This window comes from Carcharodon carcharias, chromosome 25, assembly GCF_017639515.1.
Source record: "Carcharodon carcharias isolate sCarCar2 chromosome 25, sCarCar2.pri, whole genome shotgun sequence".
NCBI lineage: Eukaryota > Metazoa > Chordata > Chondrichthyes > Lamniformes > Lamnidae > Carcharodon > Carcharodon carcharias.
The window spans coordinates 20423443-20443164 of record NC_054491.1 but is presented as its reverse complement, the minus strand read 5'-3'; the positions used below and the strand labels follow the sequence as shown (position 1 = coordinate 20443164).

General features: G+C 40.9%; 1 protein-coding gene across 3 annotated transcripts in view; it reads left to right on the top strand.

The window, feature by feature from the left end:
• Positions 1-19722, top strand: part of kmt2a (lysine (K)-specific methyltransferase 2A) — a 150574-nt gene that overhangs the window by 101744 nt on the left and 29108 nt on the right. For all 3 annotated transcript variants that reach the window (XM_041174477.1, XM_041174478.1, XM_041174476.1), the window contains exons 20-26: positions 7319-7425; positions 8791-8928; positions 11871-12029; positions 12352-12469; positions 13366-13444; positions 16370-16530; positions 18672-18845. In XM_041174477.1, coding sequence (XP_041030411.1) covers positions 7319-7425; positions 8791-8928; positions 11871-12029; positions 12352-12469; positions 13366-13444; positions 16370-16530; positions 18672-18845 — 936 coding nt within the window. The remainder of the gene's footprint in view (positions 1-7318; positions 7426-8790; positions 8929-11870; positions 12030-12351; positions 12470-13365; positions 13445-16369; positions 16531-18671; positions 18846-19722) is intronic.

The following is a 19722-nucleotide window of genomic DNA, read 5'->3' as shown; positions in this document are numbered from 1 at the left end:
AAAGCTGAATGGCCTAACCCCGTTCCTATGACTTCAGTACTTGGAAAAGGTGGGTGGTAGGTGTTGTTCAGGGATCTTGGCCCAGGACAGTGGAATACCTCAGGCACCCTCCCAGGCCGAATGCAAAATAGAACAGATGTTGGAAATCTGAAACAAAAACAGAAAATTCAGTGTGTCAGGCAGTATTTGTGGAGAGCAGAAAAGTGGGTGTTTTGGTTAGAGACCTTTCCTTAGAACTGAAAAAGGAACAGAAGGAGGGAAAAGGACCTAAAATACAACAATCACATGTGCAGTTAAAGAAATAGAATGATTGTAAAGGCTTAGGTGGAGAATAGGGGATGATTAAACATTTGAATTGCATAAGAGAAAGGAGGCATAACAGTTGAAAGAAATAAAAGATAAAAAGAATGTGTGAGCAGCTAAAGGGGAATAGTTAAACGAGGGACATGCAAGTCAAATAGGAATCGTGAAAAACAGATAAAGTGGAGCAGAGTAGCCCAGGGGTCTGGTGGAATTGAAAAGCAGATCAGTTTCCTGATGGCAGCTCCCCGCACCAAGCAACAACCTGCTCCTCCCCTGCCACCAGCTCCAGAAATACCAACACACTCAGCCTAAATTGCCAATACTAGTTGCCAGAAAATTGGATGTAGCATAATTATTGCTAAAGTTAATGAAAGGACAGAGGACTTCAAACTGCATAGTGAAAAGATGAGGTGCTGTTCCTCAAATCTCTCGTTGAACTCATTAGAATAAAGACAGAGATCACAGTGGGTTGGAGGGGAAGAATTGAAATGACTCAGGGTCACACTTACAGGAAGAAGGAAGGTGCTTAGCAAAGCCATCATCCATTCTGTGCTTAATCTCCCTAGCTTAGAGGATACTAGGCAGTGAGTGAAAATAGTGTACTAGTTTGGAGGAAGTGCATGTAAATCGTTAGCTCATCTGGAAACCCAGGATGATGGTGTGGGAGGAGGTAAATAGGCAGTAGTACAATTTCTGCCGCTTGCTTGGTAAAGTACCAGAGGAAGGAGACCAGGTGGTAGGGGTAAGGTGAAGACTGAACCAGGGTCATACTACTACAACTTGCATTTGTATTGCACCATTAACACAGTGAAACATCCCAAGGTGCTTCATAGGAGCAATTATCCAACAAAATTAGAAACTGAGTCACATGAGATATTAGGTAAGATGCTTCAAGACTTGGTTAAAGAAATGAATTTTAAAGAGTATATTAAAATGGAGAGAGAGAGACAGAGAGGTTTATGGAGGAAATTCCAGAGCTTCCAGAGATGCTGATGAAGGCATGGCTGTCAATGGTGAAGTGATGAAAATTGGGGTTGCGCAAGAGGCTTGAACTATAAGAGTGCAGGGATCTTGGAGGGTTGTAGGGCTGGAGTAGGCTACAGAGATAGGGTGGAGTGAGGCTGTGGAAAAATTTGTAAGTGAGTATGAGATTAAAATTGAGGCATTGCTAGGTCGGAAGTCTATAAGTCAGAGAGCATTGGGGTGAAAGAACAGTTATGGAATGAACAATTGCTTTGGAATCCTGAGTGGAGGGGAGGATGTATTTGGTGATACCAGAGATGGCATGACCTGATAGGTGGAATTAGGATGGTTGAGTGAAAGGTGAGAACAAGGGTGACTCTAAGGATTCCTAGAGGGAGGAGAATGAGTGAGGGTAATGCATGAGACTCGAGAATCCTGCAACTATAATGAATTAGAATCCTCTGAGTACTCTGATGTGAAGGTGGTAACATCTGAGTAGATATAAAACATTTATCAACATTGCCAATGGGCTGATGTATCAATTTCAAATTAAACTAGACTTGGTCTTAAACTCCTGATTATATGTGAAAACTATAGATTTAAATTTGCATTTTTTTTTATTCCTTCATGGAATGTGGGTGCCGCTGGCTAAGCCAGCACTTATTATCCATTCCTACCTACCCTTGTTCAGAGGGTGTATAAGAGTCAACCACATTACTGTGGGTCTGGAGTCACATGTAGGTCAGACCAGGTAAGGATGGCAGATTTCCTTCCCTAAAGGACATTTGTGAACCAGATGGGTTTTTCTGACAATCGGCAATGGTTTTGTGATCATCAGATTTTTCATTCCAGATTTTTATTAAGTTCAAATTTCACCATCTGCTGTGGTGGGATTCGAAACCTGGTCCCCAGAGCATTACCCTGGGTCTCTAGAATACTGATCCAGCAACAATACCACTACGTCACTGCCTCCCCTATGTGTTGTTTTACAGTTGGTTACTACAAAATGTTTTAGGCAAAATTCAAATCTAGCTGTATATTCACAAATTTTCTGCAGAAACCTTAGGGACTATTTCACAAATTTACATTCATTGGGAATGTCTGTTGGGATTTGGATGCAGGGATCAAGAAGACTCACAGGTTATTTGGTTATTAAGACGAATGATTGGAAAATCCTTTTGGGGCCCACTGCTCGCCACCTTCCGCCTGCCCTGAACATTCAGGATCCACTCCCAACTTTGTTCCAGGAGAGCAAGTTTGTGAAATATATTTTCACAAACAAAAGGCTAAATATTTGTTTGTCACTGTGTTTAAAAATTTTTTTTAAGCTCACCCCTTTTTAAAGGAAAATGAAATAGTTTTCCATTATTTTTGTGTCGTGTTAGTATTTCTCTTAAGATTTCCCAAAGCTGTTGCTTTTCAAGATGAACGTCAGCTACACGAGTGCAGGACAAATACAGGCTGTAGGATTCCATCTGAGTCCTAATTGCAACAAGTATATTACAGGCTTTCTCTTGGTGCTGGATAGTTTTAATAGTAAACTTCCTTGAGCTCGATGCCTATTCTCATGAGCTGCTTGTAGGTACAGGGGAGTGTATCAGGGTGACTTGCTCATCAGTATTTCTTCCTTCTTTTCCTTTCCCCCTTCTGTCTTTCCACCCATCCCACCCCCATTCCACGAGCAAATATTTTGCTTTATAAGGGGTAACTATTCAAGATCATGCTGCTGGCAGGAAGCCTCACTCTCTCGACTTGCATATCACAAAATTGTGGATGGTATGCCAGTGATTTCGGGATATGAGCAGCTATGTTGTGCAACTCCTTGTTATGAACATGGTCTCATCAAGTTGCCCCTGACAGATGTGAATTTTCATGCTGGCTTGACATGCAAACCCCCCCCCCCCCCCCCACCCCCCCCGCGCGTTATGAATTGAGTTGTCTCAGTCGTGTGGAATATCCCAGAAGTTGTACTTTTTTTGCCAGCAGCTTACCGATTGAACTTTCCAGACTTATTGACATGTTTTGTAAAGGTGACAATAATCCAAAATGTGCGCATTTACACTAACATGAGCAAGTCTTTGTCATGTTAGTGTGAAATGGTGAGTTTGTGTTTATTAATTTGGTGGTGCCAAGTCGCTTTCAGCAATAGACATAACTCCAATATCTGGCAGAGAGAATTATCTAAAATATGCATTTTTATGAATGCAGAATCTGCATGAAACATTTTAATGTGAATGGAGCCTCTGTTAAGATTGTTTTTAGACAGTCATTGCTTCAACCCATGGAACAAGTAGAATTGGAATGAATATATAAAACAGTTCCCAGATGGGCAGCCTGAGTTTTAAAACACCTGATGAGAATCTTCATTAGGATTTCCCAAGTTGGAAAGCAACAATACTTCGAGTAGTGTTCTTCCAGAATTAGCTGAATGGGTGATAGCACTGTGTGGTGGGCATTAATCCATTAGAGACCTCTAACTTGACCACTTGCACTATAGTAAGCTTTGGTACCCTATGGATGGTGACCAGAAAAGTCAACTAGAGTTTACCCCAACATAAGTCTGCACTTACTATCTGTCTGTACAGATAGCAGATGCATTGGTTATAATCTTACAAAATTCCTTAGATTCTGGAAAGGTTCCACCAATTGGAAAATGGCACCTTTTTTCAAGGAAGGAGGGAATCAGAAGGAAAGGAAACTATAGGCCAGTTAGCCTAACATCTGTCATAGGGAAAGTGCAAAAATTCATTATTAAGGAGGTTTTAGCAGGATACTTAGATTATCATGATTTAATCAAGCAGAGCCATGTGAAAGGGAAATTGTGTTTTAACTGATCTGTCAGAGCTTTTTGACGAAGTAATATATTCAAGGTGGATAAAGGGGAACTGGTAAGATGTGGTGTACAGTCAAGTCCTGCCATTCGTGACCACCTCCTCGTGAATGTGTTTGTACACCCGAGCATGGTTTGTGGCCCCAAAACTTTGCTCATCCGTGATTTAAAATATTACTAAACTTCTCACCTTTCCCATGTATAAGACGCACACTTGCGTGTGCTGTTGCAGCGCATGCGCATATTCATTTTCACAATTTCACCCTTCGCGATTTGGTGAGAATGGAACACCAGCGAATGGTGGGACTTTACTTGGATTTCCAAATGGCATTTGATAAGGTACCATATCAAAGATTGCCACACGAGATAAGAGCGCTACACAAGATGAGATATTAGCATGGATAAAGGATTGGTTGGCTAACAGAGCAGAAAGTAGGGAAAAATGGGCCTTTTTCAGATTGGCAAGCTGGAAGAACACTACTCAAAGGTTTTATCTACTGGCAGCAGCTACCACCTCCTCAGTGGCACTGCCATTCAATAGAGCTGCCAGCCTTTGACTGGCCGGGAGCTCTCGGCGGGCAGGACTTTTGTCCCCAAGGTCCTTGATCTTGAGGAGGCCTGCCACTGTCCAGTTAAGTGTCAGTGGCATTTAATACTTCCCTGACGTGGGGCTCTTGCCGGCTCGCCACTAAATACCGCCCATATTGTGTAAATAACATGGATATTTGCAGTACATGCTAGTCATCTAGTGGCTTAATGTGGTATTGCATTTTTTGGATTAAGCTAAATGGAGATGGAAGCAGGAAATGTTGGAGATACTCAGCAGGTCTGGCAGCATCTGTGAAGAGAGAAACAGAGTTAATATTTCAGTCCAATAAAATTTTTCCAGAACTATGAATGAAGATTTTAGATTACACAATAGAACTAATTTCTCAAACACCAAGATCCTGGGTGAAGCCTCACCTTTGAGCATACATTAGAAACATCAGTCTCAGTTTTCTGTCTATTGATTTTAGTGGACATAAATTTGTGAGAATTGTACCTGTAATTTCCTATTGCACACTTCCAGTAAGTGAGGCCTCATTTTGGGAGCATGTATTTGCAAAATTGGTCCTAATGTCTTCAGCATATTCACTTTTTAAGCAATGTTGAACAACCAACATGGTCAGTAAAATTACCTGCATGCAAATCAAGTGTAAGCAGATTATGACCAGGTCTCAGTTTGTTTCTGATTATAGCACCATTTCTAAAGATGCTACAAAAACTCATCTACCTGGTAATGTACCAGTTTTATGCTAGTGTAACCTAATTGTTAATAACGTAGTGACTGACCCAACTTACATGACAAACCATCTGTGATTGTTTCCAAGTTTGAACTAAATTGTGTGAAGTTATTCTATTCAGCACCTGCAGGAAAGTATACTAGAATAACCGTAGGCACTAGCACAGGCAGAAGCATGACTGGTGCAGGTGCTGGAACCAGTACTGTTTTGAGGCTGGAAAGAATTTTCTTTCACGTTTGTCTCTGCAGTTGGCTTGGACAGTGTTTGTAGGCATGGAGCACATTGACATCATATAGCTGCTAGTCAGTGTCTATGAATAATGTGTGAAATTTGACTATAACTGTAAATCTTCTAAACAGCACAGCTTGGAGATAAATAATACCTTTAATTGAAGCTTCCCACCTATAAATCCTGATCAAATCATGGAGAAATATTAGACTTCATTCCAAAATAACTATCTTCCTGCTGCATTTCTTTCCCTTGATAGAAATGTACAAAATTACATTGCTTCACATGTAAGCTATTGAAAAGCGATGGGATTCTCTTTCTCTCTATCCCTGAACACCTACACAAAGTTGCATTTTGCTTGTGGCTTTGATAATTTCAGATCTGCTTGTGAATCTTTGTGCTTATTAGTGCCGGAGTTGACGACGAGTTGTACTGTATGTGGCTGGTGCAACAAGTGTTCCAATAAGCTAAATGGCAGCATGACATAGAATCTTATAGCACAGAAGGAGGCCAATCGGCCCATTATGCCTGTGCTGGCTCTTCAAAAAAGCTATACAGTTAGTCCCACTCACCCTGTTCCTCCTCATAGCTCTGCGTAGATATCAGCATTATGTTTGAAAATTACCATTGAAACTGCTTCAACCACCCTTTCAGCTGAGCTGTGTAAAAAAAAAAAAAAAATCTCCTTATCTGCTCTCTGGTTCTCTTGAAGTCGCTGATCCTATTGTCATTCTAGTAAATCTTGTCTGAACCGGCCTTGACATCCTTTCTGAATTGTGCTGTCTAGCATTGAAAGCAATATTCCAGCTGGAGCCTAATAAGTGATTTATCATTTTCCAAACTAACCATTCATGCAATCTTTGAGTGAGATCATCAACTTAATCCTAACTTGTTCCATGAGCCCACACCAATGGAAACTGGGCTGAACCCCTACTTGTCTAGGACTCCTGCAGCTTTAAGACCAATTGGATTTAGTCCCACACTGAACTGGATTCAGTTTCGGATTCCAAAGCAGAAGGATTTGTGCTAACAATGTGCACAATGAACACCTATTCTCCCAATAACACGTTTTCAGTTATACCTCATGGAAACACATTTCTGTCTAATTTCTGTCAGAATACTGCAGTACGTCCGAACATGCGAATTAGGAGCAGGATTAGGCCATAGAGCCCCTCGAACCTGCTCCGCCATTTGATAAGATCATGACTAATCTGATTTTAGCCTCTACTTTCCTGTTTAACCACTAAATCCTTTGACCCTCTTGTCAGTCAAGAGTCTTATCTAACTCAGCCTTAAAAATATTCAATGACCCAGCCTCCACTGCTCTTTGGGGAAGAGAAATTTCACAGACTAATGATTCTCTGAGAGAAGAAATTTCTCCTCGCCTCTATCTTAAATGGCAGACCTATTATTTTTAAACTGTGTCCCCTAATTCTAGTCTCTCCCACAAGCATCTGTCAAGTCCCCTCAGGATCCTATATGTTTCAATAAGGTCACCTCTCATTCTTCTAAACTCGGATATAGGCCCAACCTGTTAAACCTTTCATCTTAAGACAATCCCATCATCCCAATGTTTTGCTCTACTCAGTTAGAAATGCCTTGCACCTCATTTGAAGCTCTTGGAAGTGTTAATCAGGAACAATAATCATTACTCATGAGCAATGCTACTAATGCGAATAATGAAATAACGTTAATTTGTCTTCTTTATAAGGCTCTGACAGAAGCCGAGAGGACAGTCCTGATATCGACCCTCCTCCTGATGTGGAAGACAACAGGCAGTGTGTGCTTTGCCTGAAATATGGAGATGACAACAGAAATGTGAGTATCTGATTGTCATTTATCTCCAAACTAGTTGTTAAAACACGCTGGTTGCAAATGTTTTGCTGTTTATTTTTTGTGCACGTGGAAAGCCAGCAGTATTCTTCCAAACAAGGTTTAAAAGCATGTAACTGATTGATTGATTTGATGTTGGATTGCCTATCTTTGTTTTGGGAAGTTAGCTGAAGTGCCACATTTAGATGCCAGGTCCTGTGTTTTGCAGGGATGGGCTCTAAGTTGATTCTATAATCATTCTGTTTAAAATCGAGAATTATTTACATAATTTTTTTCATTAAAACTATCGTTTAGTTGTGAGTGTAATTAAAACTGGTTAGTTGGTATGTAAGCAGCTGAGTCTTGCTCCATTCAATTGTTGCACCTTACGGCTGGACCTGGAAAGCGTCCAGCCTTATTTGTGCCATATAAGTTCCAGGTAATGACCAGTACTATCGTCCGGTCCGCCACCGTCGACATCTTGGGGCTTGCATTTAATAGAAGCGAACTGGACCAGCTATGTCCAGATGGTGGCAACAAGGGTAGAGATTGGGCACTTGGTAGCAAGCAGCTCACTACCTGGACCATCAGAGCCTCTCCACCATCTGCAGGGCTCAAGTCAGGAGTGTGATGGAATAATTGCTGCTCACCTGGATGGATGAAGCCACAACAACAATTGAAGCTCAATACCCTCCAAGACAGAGCCGTTTACTTAATTGACATCCCTTAAACTGGACTTAATATCTACGCCCTCTATTACTGGTATATTGTACGAACCAAAAGATGCACTGTGACAACTCGCCATCGACAATCTTCTCTCCTTTGTGACCTCCACTACTAAGAATGACATCTCCAAATTTCCCTCCATCCTGACTTGGACATGTGTTGCTGTTCCTGCATTGCCACTGGATCAGTATCTTATTTAACGTCACCACAAGGACCATGACAACTTACGGCAAAGGCCTATTATTACCTCCCCAGGCTAGCTAGGTATAGCCAATAAATGTGGCTTCACCAGACTTGCCCATATCTTGAGAACTAACAAAAAGAAAAGTAAAATAAAAAAGTATTCAGTTTCCTCCTTTAATGAAATTTAGCTGGCAAAGTTTGTTCGCAAAATCTTTATCATTTTCCTGGATTCTGGAACTTGTTCAGACTAAAGAGCTCTGTGTGAATTTTCTATAGTCTGTTTACAGATTTGCTAAAACTAGCTGAGGAAAACAACAGCTTGTGTTTTATTTGAGCTAACCAGTGGAAATCTTCAGCATATCCTGTAGCTACTAACCACATGGATATTTAGTGTAGATTTCTTAACCGTGTCATGGAATCTGTCTTAAAACCAGAAATTGATAGAACTGTTGGATCTTTTAGGATGCTGGACGACTTCTGTACATTGGTCAAAATGAGTGGACACACATAAACTGTGCCTTGTGGTCAGCGGAAGTCTTTGAGGATGATGATGGCTCGTTGAAGAACGTGCACATGGCTGTTATCAGAGGCAAGCAACTGGTAAGTTTTCATGTAGTTCTCAAGGAGTGTCCTGAACTGACCAATTGTGTAATAGAGAAAGAGGCTTTCATGTTTCTTTAATGCTGGGGTCAGACTGTCTGCTATGTTCCTGGAATGAAGTACAGAGAATATGCAAATAATCGTTGGGCCTGATCTGATGGATAAGTGGCAGTGATGTGAAAGTGGAGCTCATTACATTGGTGAGAGTTTTGAAGAATGAATGATGACCTCATTGAAACTTAGAAAATTCTTATGGGGCGTGACAAGGTGGATGTAGTCAAGATGTTTTGCCTAGTTGGTGAGTCTAAAACCAGGGGACATAATCTCAGGAAAAGGGGTAGGCAAATAAGACTGAGATAAGGAGGGATTTCTTAATTCAGAGGGTGATGAATCTTTGGAATTCTCTATCCCAGAGGGCCGTGGAAGCTGAATCATTGAGCATGTTCAAGACAGAAATAGTAATTAAATAGAAATAGATAACTAATGACATCAAGGGATATGGAGGTAGTGCAGGAAATTGGCATTGAGGTAGATGAACAGCCATGATCTAATTGAATGGTGGAGCAGGCTCGATGGGCTGAATGGTGGAGCAGGCTCGATGGGCTGAATGGCCTGCTCCTGTTCCACTGTTCCTAATATTTTCATCCTTTTTCCATTAAGTTTGTTTACAAAGGTTTGCTATTTTTCAATAGTTTTCCATATCTATCTGTGTACTCTGACATTGATATAATAGTGATGATTACATCATGTTGGTGGAAATATGGAAGAAAGCAATAAAAATAACAAAAATGATTGTGAAATATAGCCTAAGCAGTGAAGTATAAATCTCTGCTGGGAATGAAATGGCTGTTGTATATAAGGAATTTCAGAGGTCAAATATAAAGTGCCACATGAGAGACTTGGGAATATTGAAAATAATACAGCTGCGTTGATGGAGACATATATCTAGAGAGCTGTAAGGAGAGAGTATGGGTTAAATGAATGTTTTGTGGTTGGCATGGTGGAGTGTAGTGTCCCAGAGGTGCATGCATGCTCGGATCTCTTTTATTTTCCATTGAGATAAATGCTGTGCATGTTGATACACAAGGAATGATGTTGAAATTTGCTGATGATGCAAAATTAGGGAGCATGTCTCGTTAAATGTAAGAATGTAGGAGGATGTAGGTGGTTTAGCAAAATGGGGAGATAGGGTTGAACATAGAGGGACCTGAAGCAGTACATTCTGGGGAAAAGAACAGTGAAAGAACGCATATCCTAAATATGAAGATTTTTAAGAGTGGTGCATAGGGGAAAACTCGGGGTGCAGATATGTAGATGTTTAAAGGTGAGAGTACAGTTTAAAAGACTGTAAAGAGACAAATTCAATTCTGGGTATTATGCATTTACTCAAACTAAAATTATGTAATGTTGGATTTCTAAATTGGTTAGATTACAGTTGTAATATTATCCATAGTTCCAGGCACCCCTTCTAAGGAGAGAATATTAGACAAGGAAAGGATCGATACAATGTTTCTGAAATGCAGGACTGGAAAGTTATAGTTAAGAAAAAATATTCTTTTTTCATTGGAGTATGTGTGGTTATGGGGATTCTAATATTGGCATTTCAGCTTACAAAAGGGTAAAGAATGAAAGATTCTATCCGCTAGTTGATGATTAATACGAGGAAATAGATTTAGGATTATCACTGAACTATAGATTGTTTCTATTAGTCAGCAAGACTAATGTTGACTAAGGCATATATTTAATATAATCAGACCAGAAGCTCAGGTTGCAGCATGTAACTCACTCTTACTCCTTGGTTAGATTCAATTCCAGCGAATAATTCATTTCTGGAGAGAGCATTTTGAATGATACAGACCTGATGCTTCAGCCTAGTGTTACTGCTGGTTGTGGGAGCAGTTTGAAGTAAGGTAATGAAGGAGGAGTGTATCATGTTGCATAAATATATATTGTCTTCAGTAGCTTTTCCTTAATGAACATTGGTAGCACTACTAACTATGCTAATAACCACACTGAACCCACTTCCAGGTATCCATTAAACTATAGTTAAGTCATCTGTACTCCAATCCAGAAAATTTCAGACAGTAACTCACTCTTGGATATTAATCATTCTTGATATTACCCATCTTGGTAACTCAATCACTGATACTTTTGTTTGTACAAATGGTACTCTGCCACTGACCCCTTGGGTGGAATAATGCGTAGAGGGTGGACAACGTGGAGCTGACATGCTTCCCTCCAACCTGCCCCGCAGCAATAAAGGTCTGCAGGGCTCATTAACAAGGGCCAAGTGGGACAGCTGGAAGTCCTGCCCTCTGGAACTGCGAGCCAATCCAATTGGCCCGGGAAGGTTAGGGGCGGTTAGGGAGAGAGGCAATTGGGGGAGGGGGGATGGGGTGGGTTTAAGAGAGGGAGCAGTTAGGAAGGAGTGGGGTGTTCAGTCTAAGGGGGGCCGCCCCGTGCTCTGCAAAGGGCAGCCCCTGAAGAACGGCTCCCCGACCTACTTCCTGACTTTTAACCATTTCAGGTTAAAAATTGTTCTTTCCGCTCTTGTCCTGCTACCCACTCCAAACTTGATAACAAGCCTTATTAACCCTTATTTGTTGATTATATAAGGCAGTTGGGCTGCCGATTTCGGTGCCTGTCTGCACCCCCTGTAATTCTCCGTACTATGGCTGGGCGGGAAGGTGGTGGGATGGGCGCCCACCCATTTTCTATGCCCCCACGCTGTGGATAACGTAATGTAAAATTCAGCCCTTTTTGTGGGGATGAAATTATAAACAGTAGCGTTGTTACATAGGTGGGATTTGAATTAACCTTTAAAGTCAGGTGTACTTTATCATAACAAACTACCTAATCAGTAGGGCTGATTTACAAAAAAAAACGTAATCTAAGTTCAGTGTTTCATAGCTGATGATTATTCATCCTGTTTGTTTTTTTAGCGCTGTGAATGTTGTCAGAAGGCTGGGGCTACTGTTGGCTGCTGCCTTACATCCTGTCAGAGCAACTATCACTTCATGTGCGCTCGAGTGAAGAATTGTGTGTTCCTGGATGACAAGAAGGTGTACTGCCAGCGGCACAAAGATTTAGTTAAAGGAGAGGTAGGTTCAAGAGATTGGAGCTATTTCCCAGTTACTGTAACCAGCAGCCAAAGCTGCCACTGGCAATGAGATTCAGAAAATCAGTGCCACAAATTAGGGCAGAATTTAGCTGTCAATGAAACTGAGCAAAGTGTCTGTGAAATATTGTTTTTCTTCAACATATAGAAGGAAGCGAGTCTGTTAAGTGATGTAGTAGCAAAATTGTTCATTGAGCCTAATAGCTCAAATTCTCCAATTCCTCTTCATTAAATGGAGAGGCAAATGTTGAATTGTTTGTATGTTCTTTATCAGTCCTGATGTACCACGCAATGTTTCTTTACAGACTGTTTCTGAGGATGGATTTGAGGTTTTACGAAGAGTTTTCGTCGACTTTGAGGACATCACTTTAAGAAGGAAGTTTCTGACAGGCCTTGAGCCAGAAAGTATCCACATGATGATTGGTTAGTACAACAGCTTTCATTTATAAAGCTGTATAAACCTATACAGAGTGAAAACATCCCAAGGTGCTTCAAGGAAAGATTATCAAACAAAATCTTACACTGTGCCACATGAAGAGATATCAAGATAGGTACCAAAAATTTGGTCAAACATGTAGGTTTATAGAAGGTGGAAACGTTTGTATGAAGTGACTCAATGGTATAGTGTAATGTGTTATTTATTCTCCATGACTGCAGAGAAAGAAATGGGAGCTCCTTGCGATTGTCTTAGATTCTTAAGTAAAAAGCATTTGTTAATGAACATCAATCCACATCAATTGCATTTGAAAATTTATGGCTGAGAATGAAGCTCTCGCAGCATTTGAGGCCTTGCAACCCATTCTGTGAGTTTACCAGTATGAGGCCGTTGCTATAATTGAGAGTCTGAGTTGACTGGTGCATTCTAACAGAGTAATGGTATGTTTCGATTTCCTGCCTGGATTTGCAGGTTAGAGCCTAAAATGTATTGTAAGAGTTCACATATTGCAGAGTGGAAGGAGGCTCGTAGGAAGCATGAACATGTTGGAACATTCTCAACCTATTTGGCATCCTGCATGAAGGGCTTTGACCCTTCATGAACATAGGGGCTTGTACATGTTGGGCCAAATGGCCTGTTTCTGTGTGGTACATTCTGTGTGGTTACTACTTGGGAATTTCAGGTACTTACATATCCTTAATCTGGAACTCATTCAAATTTTTACATTACAGTTAGTAACATCTGGAATGCATTTTAAAAGAATAATTTGGGACTGACTGGCTTCACTACAGTGTAATGACAGCCTTCCATGTTTTCAGCTAAGATGTTTCTTCACGAAGGCATTTTCTTTTTTGATATAATTTTGTTTCATCCCTTAATCTAGGATCTATGACAATAGACTGTTTGGGGATACTCAATGATCTCTCTGACTGTGAAGCCAAGTTGTTCCCTATCGGCTATCAGTAAGTTTCCATTGTGTCGCTATGAAATAGGGGGCAGAATTTTGCCCATGGCAGGGGTGCTCGGTGGGGGTTGGGGGGTGCGGTCAAGAAGCCAAACACAGCCCATAATCGGTGCTGCACCACGAATTTACGCAGGTGGGCCAATTAATGCCCGTCTGGCATGGAACGTGGGCAGCAGAGCTCTGTCTTGCCTGTGCAGGCGGGGGGGGAAGGAGGGCGAGCAGGCCTAGCATGAACTTCGATCATGCACACGGAAGAGCGCTTCAATCTCCCTGAGGCAGCTCAGGGAAACAAACTAATGCACAAAATTATAATGTCATAAAACATGTCCTCTCATGTGACTCTTATCACATGAGCAGGGACATGTTTTTAATTTGTGTTAAAATTTTATTTTATTTTTATTTGCTTTAGGAAACTTTATCCAGCCCATGAATGAGGTTTTCTAAAAAATGCATCGGCCACTTGGCCTTTTTGTCTGCCCATCAACTGTTGTTAACTTAATGGCCTTAATAGGCCTTTTAATTGTTGGCAGGCGCGATTCCAGCTCCAGCGTGCGCCTGCCGACCTAACTATTGCGGGACTACATAATGGCGTCGTGATGCTCGCCTGATGTCATTGCGCGTCATTTTACTCTTGGCCAGGTCGGTAGTGCACCCGCCCACCGAGCTCAATATCCTGCCCAGGGTGTGTGACTGAGCACACTGGAAATGGTGGTGTTTGATATTCCTGATTTCAGGATCAATCTATTATTATAATTAAAAACTAAAAGTTCACAGCATTTGAAAATGAAGTCGGATTAATGTTTTCATGTGGATATGTTGCACCATTTTCTGTTGTTCTTTCAGATTTTTCTTTTTGTCTAACATAACACCCCAATAACAAGAATTAAACATTTGAATTGAGATTAATTCTTTTAAATTTGAATTAGTGATGCATAACAATTTTGTGTTCTTATATTTATTCATAAAATTAGGGATGCTTACCAGGTACAGATACAGTGTTATCAAGTTATCATTACACTCTGGCTGGGGAAGCAATGAATGCAGGAAGAGTGGGTCATGGTCAGTGCTACTGCATTGTATCCCCAAATCTCTGACCCATAGTTCCAGTGAGGGGTTTAACTCCTGGGCAGTGTTGCAGAATCACCTTCAACTGCGTATTTCTCAGCTTCAATTCCTCCTACGGAACATTCAGTGAACTCTACAAAATTTGACTTATTTGTAGCAATTTACATGAAATTGTCCAGTTTTGATATCTCTCTTTTATTCTTTAATGGGATGTGGGCATTGCTGGCAAGGCCAGCATTTATTGCCCATCCCTTGAGAAGACAGTGGTAAGCTGCCTTCTTGAACTGCTGCAGTCCATTTGGTGCAGTACACCCATAGTGCTGTAGAGAAGAGAGTTCCAGGATTTGGGTCCCATGACAGTGAGGAATGATGATATGGTTCTAAGTCAGGATGGTGTGTTGCTTGGAGAGGTACTTGCAGATGGTGGTGTTCCCATTGCATCTGCTGCCCTTGTCCTTCTAGGTGGTAGAGGTTGAGGGTTTGAAAAGTGTTGTCGAAGGAGCCTTGGTGAGTTGCTGCAATGCATCTTGTCAGTGGTACACACTGCTGCCGCTGTGCGTTGCTAGTGGAGGGAGTGAATGATTAAGTTAATGGATGGGGTCCAATCAAGCGGGCTGCTTTGTCCTGGGTGGTGCCAAGCTTCTTGAATGTTGTTGGAGCTGCGCTCATCCAGGCAAGTGGAGTATTCCATCACACTCCTGACTTGTGCCTTGTAAATGGTGGGCTGGCTTTGGGGAGTCAGGAGGTGAATTACTTGCTGCAAAGTTCCCAGACCCTTGTAGCCACAATATTTATAAGGTTGGTCTAGTTCAGTTTCTGGTCAATGGTAACCCCCCAGGATGTTGATAGCGGGGGATTCACCAGTGTTAATGCCATTGAATATCAAGGGCTGATGGTTAGCATCCCTCTTGTTGAGATGGCCATTGCCCGGTACTTGTGTGGCATGAATGTTAGTTGCCACTTGTAAGCCCAAGCCTGAGCCCTGTCCAGGTTTTGCTGCATATGGGCACGGATTGCTTCAGTATCTGAGGATATACGAATGGTGCTGTAAATTGTGCAATCGTGCGAACATCTGCACTTTTGACCTTATGATGGAAGGAAGGTCATTCATGAAGCAGCTGAAGATGGTTGGGCTTAGGACACGACCTTGAGGAACTTCTGCAGTCATGCCCTGGACTGAGATGATTGACCTTCAACAACCACAACCATTTTCCTTCATGCTAGGTATGACTTCAGCCAGTGGAAAGTTCCCTCCCCTATGCCCATTTACTCCAGTTTTGCTAGGGCTCCTTGATCCCACACTCGTTCAGATGCTGCCTTGATGTTGAGGGCAGTCATTCTCACCTCATCTCTGGAAGTCAGCACTTTTGTGCATGTTTGGACCAAGGCTGAAATGAGCTCAGGAGCTGAGTGGATTGGTGGAACCCAAACTCAGTATCAGTCAGCAGATTATTGCAGTGTAAGTTTCACTTGATAACTCTGTCGAAAACACCTTCCATCACTTTTTTGATGATTGGGAGGAGGCTGATGTGGCGGTAATTAGCCGGATTAGATTTGTCCTGCTTTTTGTGGACGTTGGCATTATTTTAATTGGAATTAAGCAATTTTGAATTAGGAGGTATAGAAGCCAAACTTGATGTGGTTAACCACTACTTCGTGATTTGTTTAACCTCCTAACCTTTTCAACCTATCTGATGTGCTGCAGAATGGGCTTTGACCCTTCACCTTAATTTCTCAATTAAATAATACATTCTATTACTGATAGTAAGAAACTAAAATTGGGGGCTTTTATTTTGGTGATTGCATTGCTTCGTAGGCATTCTGCTAATTTGTGTCTATACATTTTATAAATTGACAGGTGCTCAAGGGTTTACTGGAGCACAACTGACGCTAGGAAGCGATGTGTGTACACATGCAAGATCCTGGAACACAGACCGCCTCCCGTGGAAACAGAAAAAAACAGCACTTTAGAACACAGTGAAAACAGAACCATAGCACATAGTCCGAGCAGTCCAACAGGTAAGAGACAGGTACAGGTGGAGGACATTGTCCCTAAAGCATTCTTAAGCTTACATAAAAAAGAAGTAAATTGCCAGTTAAATCCTACTCCTGGACCAGAGTACTTACTCTGACAACTAAATACTTAATTGTTGGAAGGGCCAGTTTTTCAGGTAAGCTTTTAAACCCAGGCACTTCCAGCTGGCTATAAATTTAAAAACTTGCTGATCTAACATCATTGTGCAGTAGGATTTAACAATGGTTTCCGCTTGCTTGCTGTTTGTAGACTACCAACTTCATAAAAACTCATTCCAGTGATGAACTGGTGTTATAATTCACTTTTTAAATTGGCCCTGGCTGTTATATCTGATGAAGTTGTAATTGTGTTAATCCCACAGATGTGAAAATGCGGCTACTTTAAAAATCCTATTGTTAGCTTAAAGTTAGCATTGTTGATTTAAGTAAAAAGCTTCAATTTTTTTGTGTCTGCTTTTAAGTAATGCATTGGGAGAAGGAAGGGAGGATAAATATGTTCTTTGTTGCTAACTGTAGTTAAAGCTCAGCAAGCTCATTGCACAATATAAAACATCACTTGCAGTAACCTTCTGAACTCATTTCCTAAAGAATGAGATCCAGCATACATCTGTTGCTCCACAGGATAGTAAGTATTTTGTATCTGTGATTCTTGACCTAACTGCAGAAATCCTGAGGAGAGAGAGAGGGAGCAAGTGAAAGAATAAAACATCAATCATGTTAGACTAATTTGGAATGCTCCTTGGTTGTTAGATGCAGCAGTTACTGAGCAGATTGCATGTCTGACTCACCAGAGGTGATGGTTAGAACAAGGAAATCCAAGTCTGGAAATTATGCTGTGTAATATTATTGTACAGTATTCATGTCAGGTTCTTTTGTCTGCTGTTTTAATTAAGGTATTAACCTGTTTGTTTTAGAGAGAGGTAATTGGGGAGAAACTTAAATATCTTGAGTGAACTCCTTAATTATCTGTTTAAAAAAATCGCTTGGGCAGAAGCAGCATAAAATTATGGAAAAAAGGGCATGGTTTTAACCATCACTTGTTGAGAGTCTATACAAATCTTTGGAAAGAACAAATCTGTTTGTTCTGGAGTAGACAGGAAAGTAGAATTGAGACCATAATCAGATCAACTGGCAGAGCACACTTGAGGGGCCAAATGGCTTACTCCTGCTCCTAATTCATATGTTTACTGCTTGCTGATTCTTTACTACCCTGAAATGCAGTAGTTTCAGAATGTGCACTTTCTTGCCTATCTTTGTGTCCATTGAATCTCTTTTGAGTAACAAAAGGAAAGCGTAGAGTTGATTTATTCTTATTGAAATTCTTTGATACTTCAGGCATGCTTCAGTAAAGGTGGGAGAACATGACTTTCACCAGCATTTAAAAAGTGGGTATATAGGAATTATAGTGTATTCTTTCAGGACTCACCAGTGTAGGTAAAGAAAGAGTGCAGCTTGTCACTTGAAATATTGCCATTGCTCATGCCTCATGCAGCATACCAAATTTAAAGGATTTTTTTTTGAGGTGTCCATGTTTTTATTTTGTATGTAAAAACTGAAGGTATTGGGAGTAATTTAGTACCTTCTGTACTCAGTGCTGCAAAATTCCAACTGTTTGGATGCTCTCAATGTATTCACCCTGGTTGTGCACAGAGCCAACTATCTCCTTGGGCTGCTTTCATTTTGCACATGGAGAATAATAGCTAGTCACACCTGGAGATCCAGAGAATGAATGCATGCCACCAGCCCATTGTTTGGCATTTTCCTGGGAATGGCAGCATTAACCTGCTGGTGCTCTAACATTTTCATAGATTGACGCTGTCTTCAGTTCCCTGCAGCACCCACCATTTATGTTCGGGATTGCAGCTGATCAAGGGAGAGCTATGTCTTTGCAATTGACTGCACATCTGAAAGAGTTAAAGCTGCAATGATGTATCCAAAAACTTCGATGCTTTCCTTAACACCCAAGTACCCTTCCTCCTCCAAGCAATACATCTAAGGGAGCAGAACTCATTGGGTGGCTCTTTCAAAGAGCTGGAATGGGCATGATGGACTGAATGGCCTCCATCTGTGTGATGGCCATCTGCCATCAAGAAATGCTAATGAGCAATTTGGCTTTTCTTTGACAGAAATTGAGATGGCAGAGAGTCAGCATACAAGTACGTCTGAAGTACTGGACCACCATCCACCCTATCACACACCCGGGCCAATACCTCCTCGATTGCAGTCGGGAAGTAGGCTCCAGATATCCAATCCATCACGACGGTCTCCAAGCACTGGGTCAAGACCCCTTCCATCACCAGGTAATAAAATTGACGCACAGTGTTAAGCTCTGTATTTTATGGATATTATCTATTTTATTTACTAACATTAGTTTAAGGCAATCTGTAGAAGAGGACAGTAAAGAGATAAATGTTTGAGTCTGCGGGTGTTTTTAAGGCCATGAAATTATGCGGTGAGGTAATAATAGCTCACATTTAACAAGGTTGTATGAAATCCCTTTATCTGTGTTTTAAAAGATGAATCAACCTGTTTACCATAAACCAGTTAACGCCTTTAGGAGAGAAAGCATTTCATATCAATGTGTTGAGTGTTTATTGATATCCCACAGTGTAATTATAAACCATTTTTTTATTTTGCTGATACCTGTACAAAAGATTTATAGAAAAGTTAGATCATGGGTTTATTTGAAGAAAATTTTGCGTATTTCAGATGTTGATATGGAAATTCTTTGAAGCTTATTTTTGGGCCAATGGAACTTTTTTTTTAATTCACATTTTAATTTCCCTCTGTATTCTGAATCATTTAGTATAATTTGCAGGAATTTAAAAAGGTAAATCAGCATCTTTAATCCTGTCAGTGTGAATGTAGATTTCAGATGATGTTATAGTTTATTGTTTGGCTTGGGCTTGAATACAACCCAATTTGGTAGGACAACAGACGTCTTTTTCTGTTATCTCTAAAGGACCTATAAGAAGTTAAGTTGGGTAGTTTCAATTTGTTCTTGATGATTACAAGCCTGGGACATTTGGTGTTAAATTGGCAATCTTAGTCTGAGGCTACATGCAATGTTGATGGTGAAAATGAGCATCACAATTGTGTAGTATGGTTTCTCTTATGAGGTTGGAGTTTAAGACACATTAATTAAGCCCTGTGGAAGGAGCTTACTGTTAACAATAA